The sequence below is a fragment of the Mchenga conophoros genome, linkage group LG6 (genome assembly GCF_057382185.1).
Source record: "Mchenga conophoros isolate Kocher_MC1m ecotype Shallow Benthic linkage group LG6, M_conophoros_male_GT1.1, whole genome shotgun sequence".
NCBI classification, from domain to species: Eukaryota; Metazoa; Chordata; class Actinopteri; order Cichliformes; family Cichlidae; genus Mchenga; species Mchenga conophoros.
Window position 1 is genome coordinate 40628762 of NC_140531.1, and position 19348 is coordinate 40648109.

The 19348-nt window shown below is 47.9% G+C and overlaps 1 protein-coding gene across 1 annotated transcript in view; it reads right to left on the bottom strand.

Moving 5' to 3' along the window:
• Positions 1-3610: 3610 nt before the first annotated feature.
• Positions 3611-19348, bottom strand: part of LOC146573326 (sodium/potassium/calcium exchanger 3-like) — a 63118-nt gene continuing 47380 nt past the window's right edge. Inside the window, exons 7-17 of the mRNA XM_085278107.1 lie at positions 18803-18877; positions 10689-10714; positions 10536-10589; positions 10330-10460; positions 8474-8634; positions 7822-8086; positions 7571-7737; positions 6871-6985; positions 6649-6761; positions 6374-6439; positions 3611-5867 (exon numbers count right to left, since the gene is read on the bottom strand). Coding sequence (XP_085134233.1) covers positions 5715-5867; positions 6374-6439; positions 6649-6761; positions 6871-6985; positions 7571-7737; positions 7822-8086; positions 8474-8634; positions 10330-10460; positions 10536-10589; positions 10689-10714; positions 18803-18877 — 1326 coding nt within the window. The 3' untranslated portion in view covers positions 3611-5714. The remainder of the gene's footprint in view (positions 5868-6373; positions 6440-6648; positions 6762-6870; positions 6986-7570; positions 7738-7821; positions 8087-8473; positions 8635-10329; positions 10461-10535; positions 10590-10688; positions 10715-18802; positions 18878-19348) is intronic.

Genomic DNA, 19348 nt, shown 5'->3' on the forward strand with positions numbered 1-19348 from the left:
CTTGCATCTTCACTGTCTTCCTCTCATTCACACACATGAATTCTGTCTTGCCTCTACTGACTTTCATTCCTCTTCTCTGCAGAGCATACCTCCACCTCTCCAGGGTCTCCTTCACCTGCTTCCTACTCTCTCTACAGACCACATCTGTGAACATCAGAGTCCACAGAGACTCCTGCCTGACCTCATCTGTCAGCCTGTTCATCATCACTGCAAACAAGAATGGGCGATCCCTGATGCAGTCCCACCCCCACCTTCAACCCATCTGTCACTCCACTGCACACCTCACCGCTGTCTTGCTGCCCTCATACATGTCCGGCATCACCTTCATATACTTCTTTGCCACTGCTGACTTCCTCATGCAGTATCACACTTCCTGTCTCAGCATCCTATCATCTACTTCCACAAAGACACAGCGAGGCTCCTTCTGACCTGCTCCGTATTTCTCCATCAACACTCTCAAAGCAAACGTCACGTTTGTCGGAATCTTTCCCAACATGAAGCCTCGATTCAGTAACTCCCATATCATCCCACTCTCTGAGTCGCACTGGATGATAAAGCTAATCAGATAAATGTTAAACACATGCATGTTGGTGAATTTCTCAGGAACTTCTGTTTAATTCAAGGTGGAGTGAACTGCTTTGGTTTTTCCCTTTTATGAACTGAAAAACGAAACGCCTGTGGCTCAGGATGTAGAGTGGGTCGGTGGTTTGATTCCCGTCTCCTCCAGTTTGTGTGTTGAAATAAATCGGAGGAAGCCGCTGCACTGAATCGCCCCCGACACTGTGTGAGTGTGTGCGAATGTTCAAAGTGCTTACTCATAGAAAAAACACTTGTGCAATTTGTTAAATGAGGCTTGTAGTAAAAATCATTTTGAGTTCTTAAAAGTGCTGTACAAGTACCAATCCATTTACCATCAAACTCATGTAACTCATGGCCATTCATCATAAAAAAAACTGCCCCTGTCTGAAGCAGTCATCAATGAGTAATACTTGAGAATTTTTCCAAGTAAGTCTTCTGCTTTCTTCAGGGAAGAAAACTGAGTCTGTACCTTCTCAGTCTCTCCTAAAAGCCAGGCACCATCTACAGTCATGGTAAAAATACATCTTTTATATCAGGACATATACATACATTCAAAATGTCACATTACATCACGTCCTTCTTTATTTACCAAAAGCTAAACCAAATGCAGAAACAGTGTGTAAAAAACCAAACGGTGGGCTGCCCCGGTCTCTGTGGGCCCCGGTCCGGATGGGCCTGGGCCCCTTTGCCCAGAGTGTGGGGGTGCCTACTGGGGTCAGTGGGGGAGCTGGCCCCAGAGAGGGGCCTCTTGCCCCTCCCTTCCTTCCCTCCCCATCTCCAGCTGCCTTCCTCTTCCCGCTCCACCACAATCACCCACACATGCAGGGCCTTGGGGTGCAGGTGTGCAGGGGAGGCATCTCCCCCCTGTCCCCTTCTGGCCACCTGTGCCTCAATTTTATCCCACAACTTAAACATTCACATTACTCACACTCTCATAACACATACATATAGGACCTTGGGGGTGGGCATGCCACACAGCATCCAGAAGACCATCAGGGAATAAAACCTCACCTCTGGCGTCGTTGCCCACCTCTCAATTTTAAATACATGTATACATTGAGGGCTAGCAGGAGGGGCTATGCGCTTACCTGCTGCTCTCTGGCAGGTAGCGCCATGCCCTCCCTCCTTTTAAATGCACCTTAGAACACACATGCATCAACACTACGTGTTGACATATGAGCGGGCGGAGGGAGGCTTGGAGTCTTCACACACCCCTGTTCTCTGTTGCCCGTTGGGGCGGGGGGGCTGGGAGGAGGAGTTGGCCATCCGATTGGGGTCTGGAATGTGGGGCCTCCCTGCACTGAGTTGGGAGTGGTCTGCTTGTCTGGATATTTGTATCTGTGTGTGGCCATTTGTCTGTGTTTATATGTCAGACGCCACCTCACTTGGGACATCTCAGGCCCTCCAAGGTATGGAGGCCTATCTCCCCCCACCACTCTGACTGCCAGTGGCTGATGCCCTCAGACATCGATGAATTGGTGGTTCTTGGTGTCCGGAGCTATGCGCTCAGATATGCACCGGCTCACTCCCGGTGGCTGCTTGTCGGGGCCTGGCGCCTGTGGCTCAGTTGGGCCCCTTCAGGGGGTGGGGTGCCCTCAGCCTCTCGGCCTGGGGCTCGGTCCACTCTGGCACAGCTGGCTGCCGGCGGAGCTCACGGGCACGTCACTGCAACCCCGTCTGGCTTCTGCTCCGCGGCTGCTGGGTGACCCCTCATCTGGGACTCTCCTCAGCTCTTTCCGGCAGAGTGGTACGGCTGCCCCTCCGTTGGTCTTCCCTGGTCTCTTGTGCTCTGAGAGTCTCTGGATGTCTGGAGCCTGGATCTCCTCCATGCCTGCTTCATGCCCTGGAGGACGGGGCTGTGGCTCCCCACACCCTCTAGCAGATCATGACATGAAGGAACCTTTTGAATACAAGCGCGCTCACATTCACAGGTGTACACACGGGTGCTCACAGACACAAACTTTTTTGGCTCCTACCTCAAAGCACACTGTGCGCTGTTGATCCTACATGCTGCACAATAACGTTTAATATTTAGTATTTACTGTTATATTCACATAGATCATCGCGATGATGTTGTTTATTATATTGTCCCTTATGTAACATCTGAAAATAAAATTAAATAAACAATAAAAACAAAGGTCAATCAAATGGATCAATACGACAAGGTCCACTTGGTAAAGTAAATCCATTGGGCATCTTTCTTGGCCTTTAGACAATAATTCTGATGGCAAAAGAACCAAACGGGACAGGCGGGGGACAGTTTGTTTGCATTCATTTATGCACGGCTCTCTTGAGGTCCCGCCACAGCATTTCAGTCGGGTTGATGTCTGGACTTTGACTGGGCCGTTGCAACACTTTGATTCTTTTTCAGCACGTCTGTTGGAGATTTGCTGCTGTGCTTGGGATCACTGTCCTCTTTCAAGTAACAATCTGAGCTGAGCTTCAGCCGTCGATCAGACTCTAGAATACTTTGGCATACAGAAGAGTTCACGGTCAACAACAGGTCGTGTGGCAGCAAAACAAACCTGAAACATCCCCCCTCCACCGTCACGTTGACCGTTGGTATGAGGTGTAGGTGCTGATATGCTGTGTTTGGAGTTCCCCAGATGTGATGCTTTGCATTACTGCCAAACGTCTGTCAGAAGGACGTTGTTACAGAACTGTGGCCGTACTGCCATCTTCTTTTTAGAGAGGTTTTTTCCTGCAACACTTACAAACAGCCGATGCTTGTTCAGTCTTTTTCTGATTACTTTAATGCTTAACATGCTAACCGAGGCCTGTAGAGCCTGAGATGTAGCACTTGAATTTTTGCAGTTCCTTTGAGCATTGCACGGCCTGACTTTGGGATGAATTGGTCGTCATGTTCGATCAAAGCTTGAGGCATTGTGTTAATACACACCTCAATTCTACCCTCTCGTTTCCCGAAGCAGTAAGGCTGTGTGTAGTTTTCCATTGGATTCCTTAGAAAACTTTTTGCACAGGTCCTGTTTAAAGATGACTCCACGATGACTCATAAATGCATCTGAAAACATTATGTGTATGTAAATCAATTTATTGCAAGAAGATCACTGGGAACAAGGTGAAGGTGTCCATCTGTCCCTGCCCAGAGCTCCTCATCAACAAAAATGAGGATTTACAAACAAGTTAACAGACATGAGCATAAAATGACAAGAATTAGCTGAAACTAAGTGCTGTAGGCCTACATCCTAAATACTGTATATATCTCAAATATAACTGCTCATCAGAAGTTATTCCAACACCTGCGTTTATGATAGCATATTCCTCCTGATATGTACAGCATAATCAAGACAGTGCCTTTAAGATGTTGCATTAAAATTACACACAAAATAATCAGAACTATGAAAGAGGCATGCAAAACCGAACAGTATATGTCACTACGTAGCCTACCTGAAAATATCCCCCCGCACACCCAAAGTGCAGCCTCGCTGAAGGCATAGCGCAGCTCTACAGCGCCACCCTGTGACTGCAGGACGCTTTGAATTGATCAGATTCAAGAACTGAAATAAAAAGTCCACATTTTCTTTGAACACATGCTGAAACAATGTGACCATAATGTTCTAACAGTGGTGCTCAAATACGCAGAGAAGAACAGCCACGAGCCTCAAATACAAGAGACGGCACAGTAATTGAAGCACTGTTGTGAAAGTTCAAAGTCTGGTGTTTTTCCTGAAAAGAAATCTGTTACATCTGCATCTCATCCCTAATTTAACACGTGAGGGCGACATATCAGAACATGTGAGAGGTTTGTAAAGGCTGACATTTCCATCCTTTGTCTCCAAATCCACTGTGTTTAAACTAATATAAATGCAACATTTCCAAACTATACAAAACTTATAAATTATAAAGTTCTATTCTTAAATATAAACAACATCAAGTCAGTTTCCAGTACTTAGATTATATATTAGGTACAGTACATTGTACACAGCTTCCACTGAAATCACTGTACACGATCCAAAAGGCTGAAACTGGAGGTCAGACGTGATCTTCGAATAAATTAATTCATAAATAAATCACGATTACGTCTTCCCAGTTACATCCTCGGCATGCTTTGCATCTGCTCCAGATTGTGGCACGCGCTCACTCACGCACACACACACACAAACACGCTGTGCATTCGACTCTTAAGTCCAAATCTACAAGTTCGGCTAATCTAAAAATACTTTTGGCTTTAAGAAATAACGTTACACTCGACTGAGACTAAAAGCTAACTTTTCAATAAAGTACGAGACGTCTACCGCCTACAGGGAAGTTTAACTTCAGTAGTTACATGTTTACCTGCAGACGCTTTGCAATAGAATATTAAAAGAAATAAATCTCTAATCCATAAAGTGACGGTGCTGGATGTCAGTTCCAGGTAGATCCCTTTCATTGTGTGGGAAAATTTAAAGCCCACATCTACTCAGGTACGACAAACAAAACAAAACAGCCAAGAGCAGACTTTATGTGATAAATATCTCTGTGACAGTGCAAAGCTAGAGCTGTGGCTGTTACAGCATGCTGTGTGGGCTGGAAGGAGACATGTTGAAGCATTTTGAGCCTAAAGGAAAACACAGAATATTTCGGCTTTGCAAGACCGATCCAGTTGTGCATAAGAGGATTCCACACAAAAGCTGATAGAAGTACTTCTAATATATACACAGAAAGCCAGTTTTTGCTTAAAAATTACTTAATCATGTGCTTTATATCCAAACTTGTAGAAAGAGTAACAAACAATCCAGCTAAAAATCGCTGACTTCTCTCTTTTCTCGCCTCAGTCAGTCAGTTACAGTAGCAGCTTGTTCACCAACAGTAGCCTAATTGTCGGCGTTAATACAGTTAAGTTCACTCCAGCCAACGTTTTGGTTCATTATACATGATTGGCAGCAATCCCGCCGCTGGCACTTTCTCTTCGCACCTCCAGAAAATAACCCCAAAACATCCGACGTCCTTCTGTCCGCCACTCGTGTGTATTGCACCAAATATAAATCATACAGAACTCTATTTTTCTATTAAGTAATAGGTAGGACTTTGTTTGGAGGTGCCATGAAACTGGAAGCCAGGTGAGGTTCCCCCATCAGCCAGAGGAAGAATTAGTAGAAGAAGAAGAAGAAGAAGAAGAGGAGAAGGCGGGAGGGTCAGTGGATGTCTCTGCACATGGGGAGGTTGACGAAAGTGAAAACGTTGAACTCGATGAGGACGGAGAAGGACAGAAAGATGGCGTACAAGATGAGGCAGGCCAAGCCCAGTCGCCAGTCCAGAGTCCACTTGTTCAAATGGACGCCGAGGACCTGAACGAAGAAGACACGATTAGAGACACACCGCACAAAGATAAGAAGAGTGGATGCAACTATGAAACAATTCCTGACTTAAAAGAGCTACAATGCAAAGCCTTTATTGGTTTGTCCGGACCTCCCAGGAACAGTCGGTCCAGCTCAAGTCCAGCTGTTTACTTCAGGTCATGTTTCAGTTTTAGGTATTTGCACTTCTTTGCATACTTATATACATCTGACAGCCTTCATTCAGTTTTCTGAAATTCCCGCGTTTGTCGATACGTCAAACTAGGTGTTTTATGTGGCTGCAAGTGAACTTGCTCTTCCTCTTGTCTAAATATACTAATTTCAAACCTGTGGTTGACATAGGAGTGTGTGCAACTTGTTTAAACCTCATGTCAGCCGTGTGCTGTCTTTACCCCAGGGCAGGGAAACATAAGTTAAAGCTGTGAGGGACGCCTTCATATCATTGCTCCACAAGTCTGTGCATTCAAAAATGTTAGCTGCAGAAATCTGTGACTTACTGTGAAGAATACTGAGGCCAGTAGGAGTGCCACGGAGTATATGAGTCCTCTGCTGTTAAGTTCGATCTGAAGAAACAGAGAAAGAGGCGCATTTTCACATCATTTTCACCAATGACTTTAAAATGCAGTTTTTTTGTTTTATTCTAAAGTGTAATGAGACAAATAACACCGTCTCAGTTCACGGTGATGCAGTTTGGTGACAAACAAAGTCTCATTGTTTATGAACTCATTTCTGCTCCAGCAGACGCTCCTCCAGCGGAGCAGGGAACACTCACGATGGAGCCCGTCTCGATGCAGAGCGTTTGCAGCGCCCAGGGCAGACCCAGACCCACCAGGATGTCAAACACATTACTGCCTATGGAGTTGGAGATGGCCATGTCTCCCAGACCTGAGGTGAGGAGAGAAACACTGTCAAAGTCTGTGTTCAGTCGGGAGACAAAGCGATTACGACAAGCAAAACTCTGCTGTGCGACGCTGGACTTCTTATGTGAACGTACCTTGCCGCGCCACTATGACACTAGCCATGCAGTCTGGGACGCTGGTGCCCGCTGCGAGGAAGGTGATGCCCATGATGACGTCAGGGATGCCGAGAGTAAAGCCAATCACAGTCACCTGAGAACAGACAGACATCGTCTCAAGAGACAGACTCTCTGGGAATTCCTCCTTACGCAGGGCGGTAAGATAAATGAATCAATTCTGAGAGTTTCCCTCTGTTTCTGCACTTAATCGAAGGATGTGTGTGTTTTCCATAATGACAGCTGTGTGTCAGTGTTAGAAACGACTCACTATTTATAGACATTTTTGTATCAAATCTACGAGGTTCTGGCTGGACTGTGAATGTAAATATTAATGTGAACTTTTATGTATATAGATGAAAACACATTTGTGATGTTTATCACAAACAGATTGAATGCAATTAGCGACTTGACCCCATTCAGTTCCAAACCGTGGACAGATTGTCTCCATCTCCAAGGCAATGAGGCTGAAAGTTAACTGCAGATGGCTGAAACAATTTTGGCCGTGTTGCCGTCTCCCAACCAGTGTTTTCTCTAGTGTGACTGCAGCATTACATAAGTCAAAAGGATGAAATCATTTAGACGTTTCTAAAAACACAGTTTTAATAGTCTTGAAAGAAACTGTCTCCATGTTTAGAGGGAAAGGATCAGGAGGTGGTTGAGCGAGCCTGACTGGACTCACCATCCACACCATGATGTACGAGAGGCCGGCGATCCAGATGGTGGCTGTGAAGAAGGAGACCATGAACCACCTCTCCCAGCGGCGCTTGCCACAGTTGGGCACCGTGAAGAACAGAAGCAGGGACAACGGCCACATGATCAGCCACTTGAGCTTGTTACACACACCCGCTGGAATGAATAAGATGTAGTCAGGGTTTAACGTTACACGATGCTAAAATGAACATTTGCTGAGAGCCAGATCGTCTCATGTACCTGGAACTTTAAAGGGCACCAGGGGGCCCTCTTTGTCATCCTCTTCCTCTCCTTCCTCGTCATTCTCATTGTTCTCGTTGTCCTCATTTTCATTCTCCGTCTCATTCTCCAGCCGCTGAAGTCTGCACCTCCCGTTCACACCCTGCTCGACTCCGCCCATCCCATTCTCTAGGCCCCGCCTCCCTTGCGCCCTGGCTGCAGACTCAGAGTCACCATTCGTGATGCGATTGACTCGAGTCTCCGTGGTGTTGATCAGTCTTTGTCTCTGGAACATTAAAACAATCATTTGGACACTTTGCATTGCTCTCGTGAATTATTTTGTCATTATGCATAAAATACAAAACAGGAAAATATTTCTCTGAGGTAGAAATAAATATTCTTTCCAACTGTGGTTGTTTCCTTTGGATTTAAGCTGAAACTTCAGTCTGCAGCAGACAGGTGTCTGAGATATCCAAAAGACAATTAGCATTCATTCCACGTCTTATTTCATCTTCTGCTAAACCCAGACCCAATTATTTGGTTTGTATTTATGCTAAGACTCTGGATTTGGGCAATTTTTCAGGCTAACTTTAGTTGACAAATTTATATTTCTCCTAAGTATGTGAGGAGCATCTGAAACCACACATCCAAGAATAGTTCAGTGTGTAAGTACCTCATTGATCAGCATCCGAGAGGCCATGGTGAGCCGGGTTCTCGGGGAGAAATGACTGGTGATCATGATCCTCATGCCGGCCTCAGAGAAAGACAGCTGGTGGGGGTAGGCAGACAGCAACTCATCCACCATCAGCACAGACGGCGTGCAGTGGAAGTTCGCTAAAAAATAAAAAACAGAAAAATACGTTTGAGCCGATAAAACATTAAATATAAAATCTCGCTGGATTGGAAAATCTTAGCTGTTGTTTGTAAAACACACAGTATGGAGGCACAGTGAAGTACAAGCCTGGAGTCATATCTGCACAGACAGCAAGTTGCATCATTGCCTCGACCCAACCCCCCAAAAATTAATTCATTAATTAATTATATCTCTCCATCCACTGATTTTCTCTGGCTTATCCAAGTCCAGGTCAACCATCCAAGCAGAAATGCCCAGACATCCCTCTCTGCAGCCCCCTTTTCCAAGTCTTCTAGGAGATAATGAGACATTCCTAAACTGAGAAACATAATCTCCCCATGGTCTCCTGGGTCTCCACCAATGCTTCCTCATGGTTTATAATGACTGGAACACCTCGCCCAGGGGGCATAGTTCAATAAAGCCAAGGGAAGTACATCATTGGCAAAAAAGTAGAGATGACATTCTGAGACCACCAAACCCATAAAAGTCTTAAAAGTTATGAAGAGAATCTTGGACAAAGGGCAGGAACAAGCCTGACTTATTGCTGCTAATGCAGATTAAGCTCTCTTGTACAGGGGCTGAATGTTGGGAAGTATGGTGGTCAAATTCCTTTTCCAAGTCCATAAAGCACATGTAGGCTGGTTGGTGAAACTCCCACACACCCTCAAATATCTCCAAGAGAATAAAGAGCTGGTCGACTCCATCACCAGGATGAAAACAGCATTGTTTCTTCTGAATGCAGGATTCGACTTCCCTCACTAGTGCCCTGAAAGTCTATGCCAGGTCTATGTCTACAGCTGAGGAGTGTGATCCCTCTACTGTTGGAACACCACCAGTTTGTCGAGGGCACTGTCCCTGACGTCATTGCAAAGCTGCAGAGATACGTCCACGAGAACGGCATCAAAATCCTTAAGGAGCCTCGAGATAAACGCAAAACCAAAGATCAGATCAGGTCCAACCTAACCTGGAAAAAATGCAGGTTCTGCACATGAATATGAATCAATAGCTATTATAAAATCATGCCGATATAAAATCATGCTCATTGGGTGGGAAAAGGGGGAAAATTACTGTCCAGGAAGACATTTTGTGAGCATTTCCTTGAAACTGTTTTGCCCAGTAACAAGTGAGGAGGGCGACTGTTTCTCACTGGGGCAGCATTCAGAGTATCAGGTGCAAAACGAGCTGACAGAGCAGGCTGTGCCAGCATCTTGCAGTCCTCTCTTCTGTTGTTCTCAAGCTGTAACTTATTTTTGAGGGCAGAGAGAAAGCTGCAGACGGCAAACAAAACGGCTGACTCTTTGACATTCCTAGCATCCAAAGCAACTCTCAAGCTCTTAAAGAGACACGCCGGGAAGGCTACTGGGTTGCTTATTTGGTTGGAGAAGGTAAATGAATTCAGTTTATTCAAACTTCTCTGCAAACGTCTTTACGCTGGCTTGTTTCCTGGATGGAAAGTTCAAACAGAGGGTCATAATCACCGAATACAAAATCTTAGAGTCTGCACAAGTAGTCCTTTGGTACTGTCCTCACCCTTTGCCTGCTTAACACAGAGCAGAATCAAAATAGAAGGAAAGTGCTCCTGCGGCTTTTATATTTATGCAAATTTCAGTGTGCAGAGATGAACAACTGCAACCCACTGAGACACTTTAGAGGACAAGCAGAAGAGGCTCTGATACCTTTTTTAAGCAGGACTGCAGTGGCGTCACACGTGACGTCCTCCAGATCAGTGCTTCCCGTGAGCCCATTGGCCAGATTCACCGAGCCTTTCTTTCGACGGTCGAAGTAGCGATGGGCCCGGCCGTTGAACCTGGCAGTAACAAACGATGACAGACTCAGTAAATCACTGCAACCAGCTGTTTAACTCTCTGAAGCTGACACTCACTTCATGATGAGGATGTAGACCGCATACATCAGGATCAGGACAAGAGATTCCCACCTGCACACAAACACAAGCAAAAGGTTTCACAGTCACTCTTTCCATTTCAAAAGCTCAGTCATATATATTTAGAGTTTTATGGTAAATGTCAATACGCACCAGCACACCTGCTCATCGTAGATGAACTAAAGATGCAAAGACAAAGAGGACACAAGGGGGTCATTAGGTGGAGGAAGTACGTGGGAGTTTAATTAAATCCTGCAGTTCAGCATCTCTGCCGCTAGGGGGCAGACCCAGCTAAGAGCTCAAATCTACAAAAGGGTCCAAATTAAAGATTGTTGTGTTACAGCCAAAATAGTAAACAATGCCAAAAGAAACAAATGGAATATGACACTGACAAATACAAATATAATACATTTAAAAGTTATGTAAAAAGTTGAAATATCATACACCACGGGGCTAAAATTTATGAAGGATAGAAAAGCACTGAAAAAAAAGTTCTTTGCAGTAGCTGTACTCTGGTTTATTAACAGTAAACATTTAATATGTACAACCCTTAGACTGATTTTATGAAGTTTTATAAAGATGTCCTGTAAATATAAAATTATAACTATTTAAAAGTATAATAATAAGTTATTGGATCATTAATATGAGGATGTGGAGCAGGGCGTTATTATTCTACAGCTTCAGCTACTCAGTTACAGTTTCATGTAACTGATGTTAGTTACATATCAGTTGTTAAACCATTTCTGCACCGATAACTAAAAAATATGAATTTTGTTTTCATGCTTTTTATGCAAGGTTCTGCATCTGTGCAGAACAGCTCAGTTCAGTTATTTGTAAATGAATATGCAAATGTCATGGTCCTGAGTCTGAGGACTCAGTGTTTTGTGTTTCCTTATGCTTTTGTTCATTCCGAGTGTGTATTCTGTTGTGATTTTGCCATTTGTTAGGTTTCTGTTCTTTGCCTGCCTGCTCCCACTTCTCTGTGTTCCCTCTGTCTGTCCATGGTGTTATTGTGTCTGCCCATTATGTCTAAGTTCTCCCCGTGCTCTCTCTTCCCCCTGTGTGCCCTCTATGTATTTATGAGCCCTCGTCCCCTTTCGTGTTTATTCCATGTCTCCCCTGCCTGTTACGTTGGTGTTCTACTCGTGCTCTCTCTCCTCCTGTACTTCCTGTTTCACCTCTCCCGTCAGTGCTCAGTTCACCCTGCCCTGTCTCGTTATGATTATCAGTGTCACCTGTGTTCCCCGTGTGTTCCCACTTCCCTCGTTAACCCTCTGTGTATTTCTGTCTGCGTCTCCCTCTGTTCAGTGTGACGTCGTCCCTCATGTTGTGTGGATCTCCCTGTGTCTCTGCGTATGTTAGTTTACTTTTCCCAGTTTAGTTTTGTATTTCCTATGTTCTGCCACTCCAGCATTAAAGCTGTGATTTTGAGTTCATCTCCGTGTCTGTGAGTTTTGCGTTTGGGTCCTCCTCCTGCCTGCCACACAGCCGCGCCTTGACAGTACGACGTCACCAGTAATGGACCCAGCAACTCACAACCCCTCCGCTGAGCTCCGGGAGGATTTGATCTATACGGTGGAGTACCACTGTCAGGAGTGGGAGGCGCTGCCAGGAGACGAACACCGGGAGGTCGTAGCTGCCCGTCTACAGCGGATGGTGTCCGGACTCCCGTGGCTGTTCGGCGCGCTGCACCCCCACATCCGGGACTTCCTTGTTTCCACCGTAGGCGTCCGCCCGGAGCTGCCTCTCCAGTGTGAGGGGTCGGAGGACGTTCAGCCCGGTCCGCTGGAGGATTCGCGGCCCGGCTCATCTCCTCCCCCCTCTCGGCGAAAACGGCGCTCACGCCGCCGCCGCCCTAACGTTTCTGAGCAAACTCCGGTGGTGAGTGACACTAACTGTTTCTTCCATACCACTTCCAAGTCGGACCACCTCGGACAATATTCTGCTCCTGAGTCCGCTGTTTTTCAGGTCCGTAACACATCAGAAACGAATAGTGAGTTTGAATATGACTGTGTTTCCAGGGCTCATAATGTTTCTAAGTTCACCTCCGCACCTTTTAAGCACGAGACTGTTTCATCTGGAACTGTTTATTCTGGAGCTATGTTTATTCAGTCAGCTGCCCGTCCGCTTTCAGCTCAGTCACCTGCTCAGCAGCCACCTGTAGCTCAGTGTCCTGTGTTTCCTGCTCAGAAGCCGCCTGTAGCCCAGACACCAACTCCACCACCATTTTCGTCTCAAGCTCTGTTAGCCGCCCGGCCCGAAGCTCAGTCGCCACCTCCACCACATTCAGCCTCGCTTCCCATAGCACAGTCACATCCACAGCCTGACTTACTACAAACCTTATTTCAATCCTTAGCCCAGTCAATAGCTCAGTTGGTAGAGGAATCATCGGCCTTATCGACAGCTCAGTTAGCTCCCTCGCAGCCCTTCATAGCTCAGTTAGCTCCCTCGCAGCCACCCTCAGTGCAGTCTCCAGTGCAGTCTCCAGTGCAGTCTCCAGTGCAGTCTCCAGTGCAGTCTCCAGTGCAGTCTCCAGTGCAGTCTCCAGTGCAGTCTCCCACTCAACCACCAGCACCACAACCATCACTACCTCTAGTTCAGTCCCCTGTGCAGTCATTTACTTCTCCACCGTTAGCAGCTCAGGTCCCCGTGTGTCCAGCAGCTCAGGTCCCCGTGTGTCCAGCAGCTCAGGTCCCCGTGTGTCCAGCAGCTCAGGTCCCCGTGTGTCCAGCAGCTCAGGTCCCCGTGTGTCCAGCAGCTCAGGTCCCCGTGTGTCCAGCAGCTCAGGTCCCCGTGTGTCCAGCAGCTCAGGTCCCCGTGTGTCCAGCAGCTCAGCTCGCACCTGAACCTTTGGCCCAGTTCCCCGTAGCAGTGCAGTTTTCTAGCCAGCTTAACATTCAGCCAGGGGTCCCAAACCTCTCTGGCTCTACATCAGCTCCTGCTGGAAGCTCGGATGAGCTCATCCAGGACTCCGCGGCTCCCACGCCGCCATCTACCTCGTCCGCTGGGGGTTCCAGTGAGCCCGGCCAGCACCTCCTTGTCTCCGCTGGAGGGTCCGAGAGGCCCGTTCAGCCTCCTGTCTCCGCTGGAGGGTCCGAGGGGCCCGTTCAGCCTCCTGTCTCCGCTGGAGGGTCCGAGGGGCCCGTTCAGCCTCCTGTCTCCGCTGGAGGGTCCGAGGGGCCCGTTCAGCCTCCTGTCTCCGCTGGAGGGTCCGAGGGGCCCGTTCAGCCTCCTGTCTCCGCTGGAGGGCCCGAGGAGCCTGTCCAGCCGCCATCTGCAACCTCGCCTGGCCCGGCCTCAGCCTCTGCAACCTCGCCTGGCCCGGCCTCCGAGCCTTCGTCTGCCGCAGCCTCCTCTTCAGAGCCTTCGTCTGCCGCAGCCTCCTCTTCAGAGCCTTCGTCTGCCGCAGCCTCCTCTTCAGAGCCTTCGTCTGCCGCAGCCTCCTCTTCAGAGCCTTCGTCTGCCGCAGCCTCCTCTTCAGAGCCTTCGTCTGCCGCAGCCTCCTCTTCAGAGCCTTCGTCTGCCGCAGCCTCCTCTTCAGAGCCTTCGTCTGCCGCAGCCTCCTCTTCAGAGCCTTCGTCTGCCGCAGCCTCCTCTTCAGAGCCTTCGTCTGCCGCAGCCTCCTCTTCAGAGCCTTCGTCTGCCGCAGCCTCCTCTTCAGAGCCTTCGTCTGCCGCAGCCTCCTCTTCAGAGCCTTCGTCTGCCGCAGCCTCCTCTTCAGAGCCTTCGTCTGCCGCAGCCTCCTCTTCAGAGCCTTCGTCTGCCGCAGCCTCCTCTTCAGCTGCCTCGTCTGCCGCAGCCTCCTCTTCAGCTGCCTCGTCTGCCGCAGCCTCCTCTTCAGCTGCCTCGTCTGCCGCAGCCTCCTCTTCAGCTGCCTCGTCTGCCGCAGCCTCCTCTTCAGCTGCCTCGTCTGCCGCAGCCTCCTCTTCAGCTGCCTCGTCTGCCGCAGCCTCCTCTTCAGCTGCCTCGTCTGCCGCAGCCTCCTCTTCAGCTGCCTCGTCTGCCGCAGCCTCCTCTTCAGCTGCCTCGTCTGCCGCAGCCTCCTCTTCAGCTGCCTCGTCTGCCGCAGCCTCCTCTTCAGCTGCCTCGTCTGCCGCAGCCTCCTCTTCAGCTGCCTCGTCTGCCGCAGCCTCCTCTTCAGCTGCCTCGTCTGCCGCAGCCTCCTCTTCAGCTGCCTCGTCTGCCGCAGCCTCCTCTTCAGCTGCCTCGTCTGCCGCAGCCTCCTCTTCAGCTGCCTCGTCTGCCGCAGCCTCCTCTTCAGCTGCCTCGTCTGCCGCAGCCTCCTCTTCAGCTGCCTCGTCTGCCGCAGCCTCCTCTTCAGCTGCCTCGTCTGCCGCAGCCTCCTCTTCAGCTGCCTCGTCTGGTCCAGCATCCTCATCAGCTGCCTCGTCTGGTCCAGCATCCTCATCAGCTGCCTCGTCTGGTCCAGCATCCTCATCAGCTGCCTCGTCTGGTCCAGCATCCTCATCAGCTGCCTCGTCTGGCCCTGCGCCCACCGGGCCATGGCCGGCACGCCTGGGACTGGAGGGCCGCCGCTGCCGTCCGCGCGGTCGGCCTCCTGAACTGCTCCGTCGTCTCCTTCGCCGCCGCCGCTGCCTTCCGCGCGGTCGGCCTCCTGAACTGCTCCGTCGTCTCCTTCGCCGCCGCCGTTGCCTTGCGCGCGGCCGGCCTCCTGAACTGTTTCCGCGTCGCCGCCGTTGCCTTGCGCGCGGCCGGCCTCCTGAACTGTTTCCGCGTCGCCGCCGTTGCCTTGCGCGCGGTCGGCCTCCTGAACTGTTTCCGCGTCTCCGCCGTTGCCTTCCGCACGGTCGGCCCCCTGAACTGCTCTGTGTTTTGGGTTGTTTTCTTGGGCTCCGGTGTTTTCTGTGCTCTTTGTTTTCTGTTCCGAGCCCTCCGTCCTGGGCCCCCGCCGCCCGCCCTGGGTTGTTTTCTGTTTGGTTTTGTTTTTCTGTGTTTGGGCTGTCTGGAGCCAGCCCTTGAGGGGGGGGTACTGTCATGGTCCTGAGTCTGAGGACTCAGTGTTTTGTGTTTCCTTATGCTTTTGTTCATTCCGAGTGTGTATTCTGTTGTGATTTTGCCATTTGTTAGGTTTCTGTTCTTTGCCTGCCTGCTCCCACTTCTCTGTGTTCCCTCTGTCTGTCCATGGTGTTATTGTGTCTGCCCATTATGTCTAAGTTCTCCCCGTGCTCTCTCTTCCCCCTGTGTGCCCTCTATGTATTTATGAGCCCTCGTCCCCTTTCGTGTTTATTCCATGTCTCCCCTGCCTGTTACGTTGGTGTTCTACTCGTGCTCTCTCTCCTCCTGTACTTCCTGTTTCACCTCTCCCGTCAGTGCTCAGTTCACCCTGCCCTGTCTCGTTATGATTATCAGTGTCACCTGTGTTCCCCGTGTGTTCCCACTTCCCTCGTTAACCCTCTGTGTATTTCTGTCTGCGTCTCCCTCTGTTCAGTGTGACGTCGTCCCTCATGTTGTGTGGATCTCCCTGTGTCTCTGCGTATGTTAGTTTACTTTTCCCAGTTTAGTTTTGTATTTCCTATATTCTGCCACTCCAGCATTAAAGCTGTGATTTTGAGTTCATCTCCGTGTCTGTGAGTTTTGCGTTTGGGTCCTCCTCCTGCCTGCCACACAGCCGCGCCCTGACAGTAAACCTGCATTTAAGGGACATGATGTGTGACATCACAGTCTCTCTGGTTTCTGTTTATTGGCCAATCACTGAGCAGGCTTTGGTTGCATGCAGGTAAAGAGTCCTTCGGGAGAGTCACAGTTGCTGGAAACCATCGGCTAATCCAATGTATAATTTAATATCAATAGCTTTTTAATAACTAATCTGTAGTCACGAATATCATCCAGTAAGACTCTTTCACAGCGTCGACACACAAAGCTGTTTGTAAAGTGTGCATAATGATTATTTCATGCAAACAGAACACATGCAAACATGTTTAAACGAAATACTGCGATCTCTAGAAGTTCTCTGATGACTCTGCAATAGTCGGCCTCATCACTGATGGGGACGACAAGGAGTACAGAGGTCTGACCCAAGACTTTGTGGACTGGTGCCAGCTGAACTACCTCCAGATCAACGCCAGTAAAACCAAGGAGCTGGTGGTAGACTTCCGCAGGCACAAGCATTCTCCACTGCAACCACTGAACATCCAGGGTATGGACATTGAGGCTGTGGACAGCTACAGGTACCTTGGTGTTCATCTGAACAATAGACTGGACTGGACTCATAACTCAGACGCCCTCTACAGGAAAGGGCAGAGCAGGCTGTACCTGCTGCGGAGACTCAGGTCGTTTGGAGTGGAGGGCCCACTCCTGAAGACCTTCTATGACTCTGTGGTGGCTTCTGCTATCTTTTATGGCGTGGTCTGCTGGGGCGGCAGCATCTCTGCTGGGGACAGGAAGAGACTGAACAGGGTGATCCGAAGGGCCAGCTCTGTTCTGGGATGCCCTCTGGACCCAGTGGAGGTGGTGAGTGACAGGAGAACGGCGGCTAAGCTGTCATCCCTGATGGACAACATCTCCCACCCCATGCAGCAGACTGTGACAGCACTGAGCAGCTCCTTCAGTGGGAGACTGCGGCACCCACGGTGTGGGACGGAGAGATTTCGCAGGTCTTTCCTCCCCACTGCTGTCAGACTCCATAATAAAGACTTTAACTGATCAAGCACACACATCCATACATATGCAATAATACTAAGTGCAATAATCCTTTCTGTCATCGTTGTATTTTTACTCAGTTGTATATAGTATTTGTATTTGTATTCTATTTTTATCTTATTGTATATTTATTTTATTGTATTCTACTGTATATAGTATTTTATTCTATTCTGTACAGCTGTGTACTGTATTTATTCTTATTGTATTCTAATTTTTGCCTCATAACTTTTGCACTGTCCACTTCCTGCTGTGACAAAACAAATTTCCCACGTGTGGGACTAATAAAGGTTATCTTATCTTATCTTATCTTATTATTGGTCTTCTTCTTACTATTAATTGTTTTTTTTATTTTTTGTCATTATTTACAGATTTTTTGTTTGTTTGCATTTTGATGAGATCATTTAAATCCCTACAAAAATCCCAAAGGAGCCTCTACGGGCTGTAAGCTTGATTTCATTAGCAATCATGCCCTCCTCCCTCTGCTTAGATTAATAAAGGTTTATTTGCATCAGGTCTGAAAAGCTGTCGTAGGAGAGTTATGGTCTCTTAAGACATCACGTGGCCTAAATGCATTTTAGATGCATGGCCTCTGAAGCCACATCAGTCCTGGAGAAACTGCCTCCAACAGCACCGTCTATGCTACTCAAAGATGGCAAAGTAAAACTGTATAACAACATTAATTCGGTAAGATAGGTAATTGTAATAGTAATCACAGATTAGCTTAAAAAATGCAATGTCTGCTGTGAGTTTCTCGCCCTGGTCTGAGAGCTCAGCGGTGTTTAAACATCTTTTTTGTGTTGGTGCTCCTTGTTGGACAGAAACACTCATGTCGCACCTTTTCTTTCTTTTTCTTTGATCCACATTCTGTGTCTCAGGTGAAACAACATTCGCCTCCTCGGTTACTGCAGACCAAGCCTTGTTTTTTGTTTTAAAAAGAAAACCGTCCCACCTGAGGACACCCATCTACTTTCCTCCTGTTTTGGTTTCTTTGCTCAGTTTATTTTTTCGTTAGAAATAAAAATATCTAAAAAGCAAATTGTTCAGATTAGCTAATATAAACATGTTGGACAGGAAGAAACAAAGAGGCCCATTCCCTTTAAACGTGAGAGACACTCCAGTTTATTCTACTGTACAGGAAACATAAGTCAGCCACTGGTTTCCCACATTAACATGCAAGTGTTATTTCATTGCTGTAGTTCATTGAGGTAAGGCTAATTTAGTTTTCAACATATCATCATACTTCGAATAACTAATATTGTTTTGTATAATCTTTAAAGTAACAAATAGATGCAATGGAGTCAAAAGATCAATATTTCCCCACAAAAAGTTGCACAAAAGTTGACTTGAAACTATGCAGTACTTGAGTAAGCATACATCCTACCACTCCATTGCCTTTGTGCATTGCATTGTGGGAGAGAAACCTACACTTAAAGCTACACTGCTGAGGTAGAAAGTGCAAATGTGTAGTGACTGTAAAGCTGCTAACTATGACCTGCCCTGTAAATTGGCTCAGTAAGTGACTGCATGAGTGCCTCTTCCTGCACTTACTCCACACTTGATCATGTGAACTGTGCATCTACACGTGACTCTGCAGTATAAGCTCTTACCGCAATGAGGGCAGTGACAGAAAACGTGTAATAAATCGAATCTCGGAGTAGAGCCCAGTGAGACAGCTTCACCGCCTGTGAGGGGAAAAAAGGAAAACTGAGAGATAAGCACACTGAAAGTATCCCGCATCAGTTTCTGCTCTCGTACAGAAACACTCAGCCTTCTGACATCATTACCATACTGATGTAAACACAGGAGGTCTTAAGTTAACCTTTTGAATCACAGCCACTGAAAAAGGCAATTGCAGGTTAGCATCATACATAGAAAAAGAGCCGCTGTGTTTACCGACTTTATGTAATCAGATATAACGCAGGGGCCCACGATGCCGTGACTAACGCTGTAACACGCTCCCACACAGCGCTCACTGTATATATAAGTGGAGGGTCAGGGGGTCACATCTTGAATGTGCCACTCCCAGCTGTGGAATCGTAAAGTTGGATCCCAACAAAATGTTTGCTTTTACTGGGTTTGACTTTGTAGAAGGAACCTGCTACAAACATCTAGCTAAAGGTAAGCAGCGGCGAGGTGCACTGGGTGGAACCGAA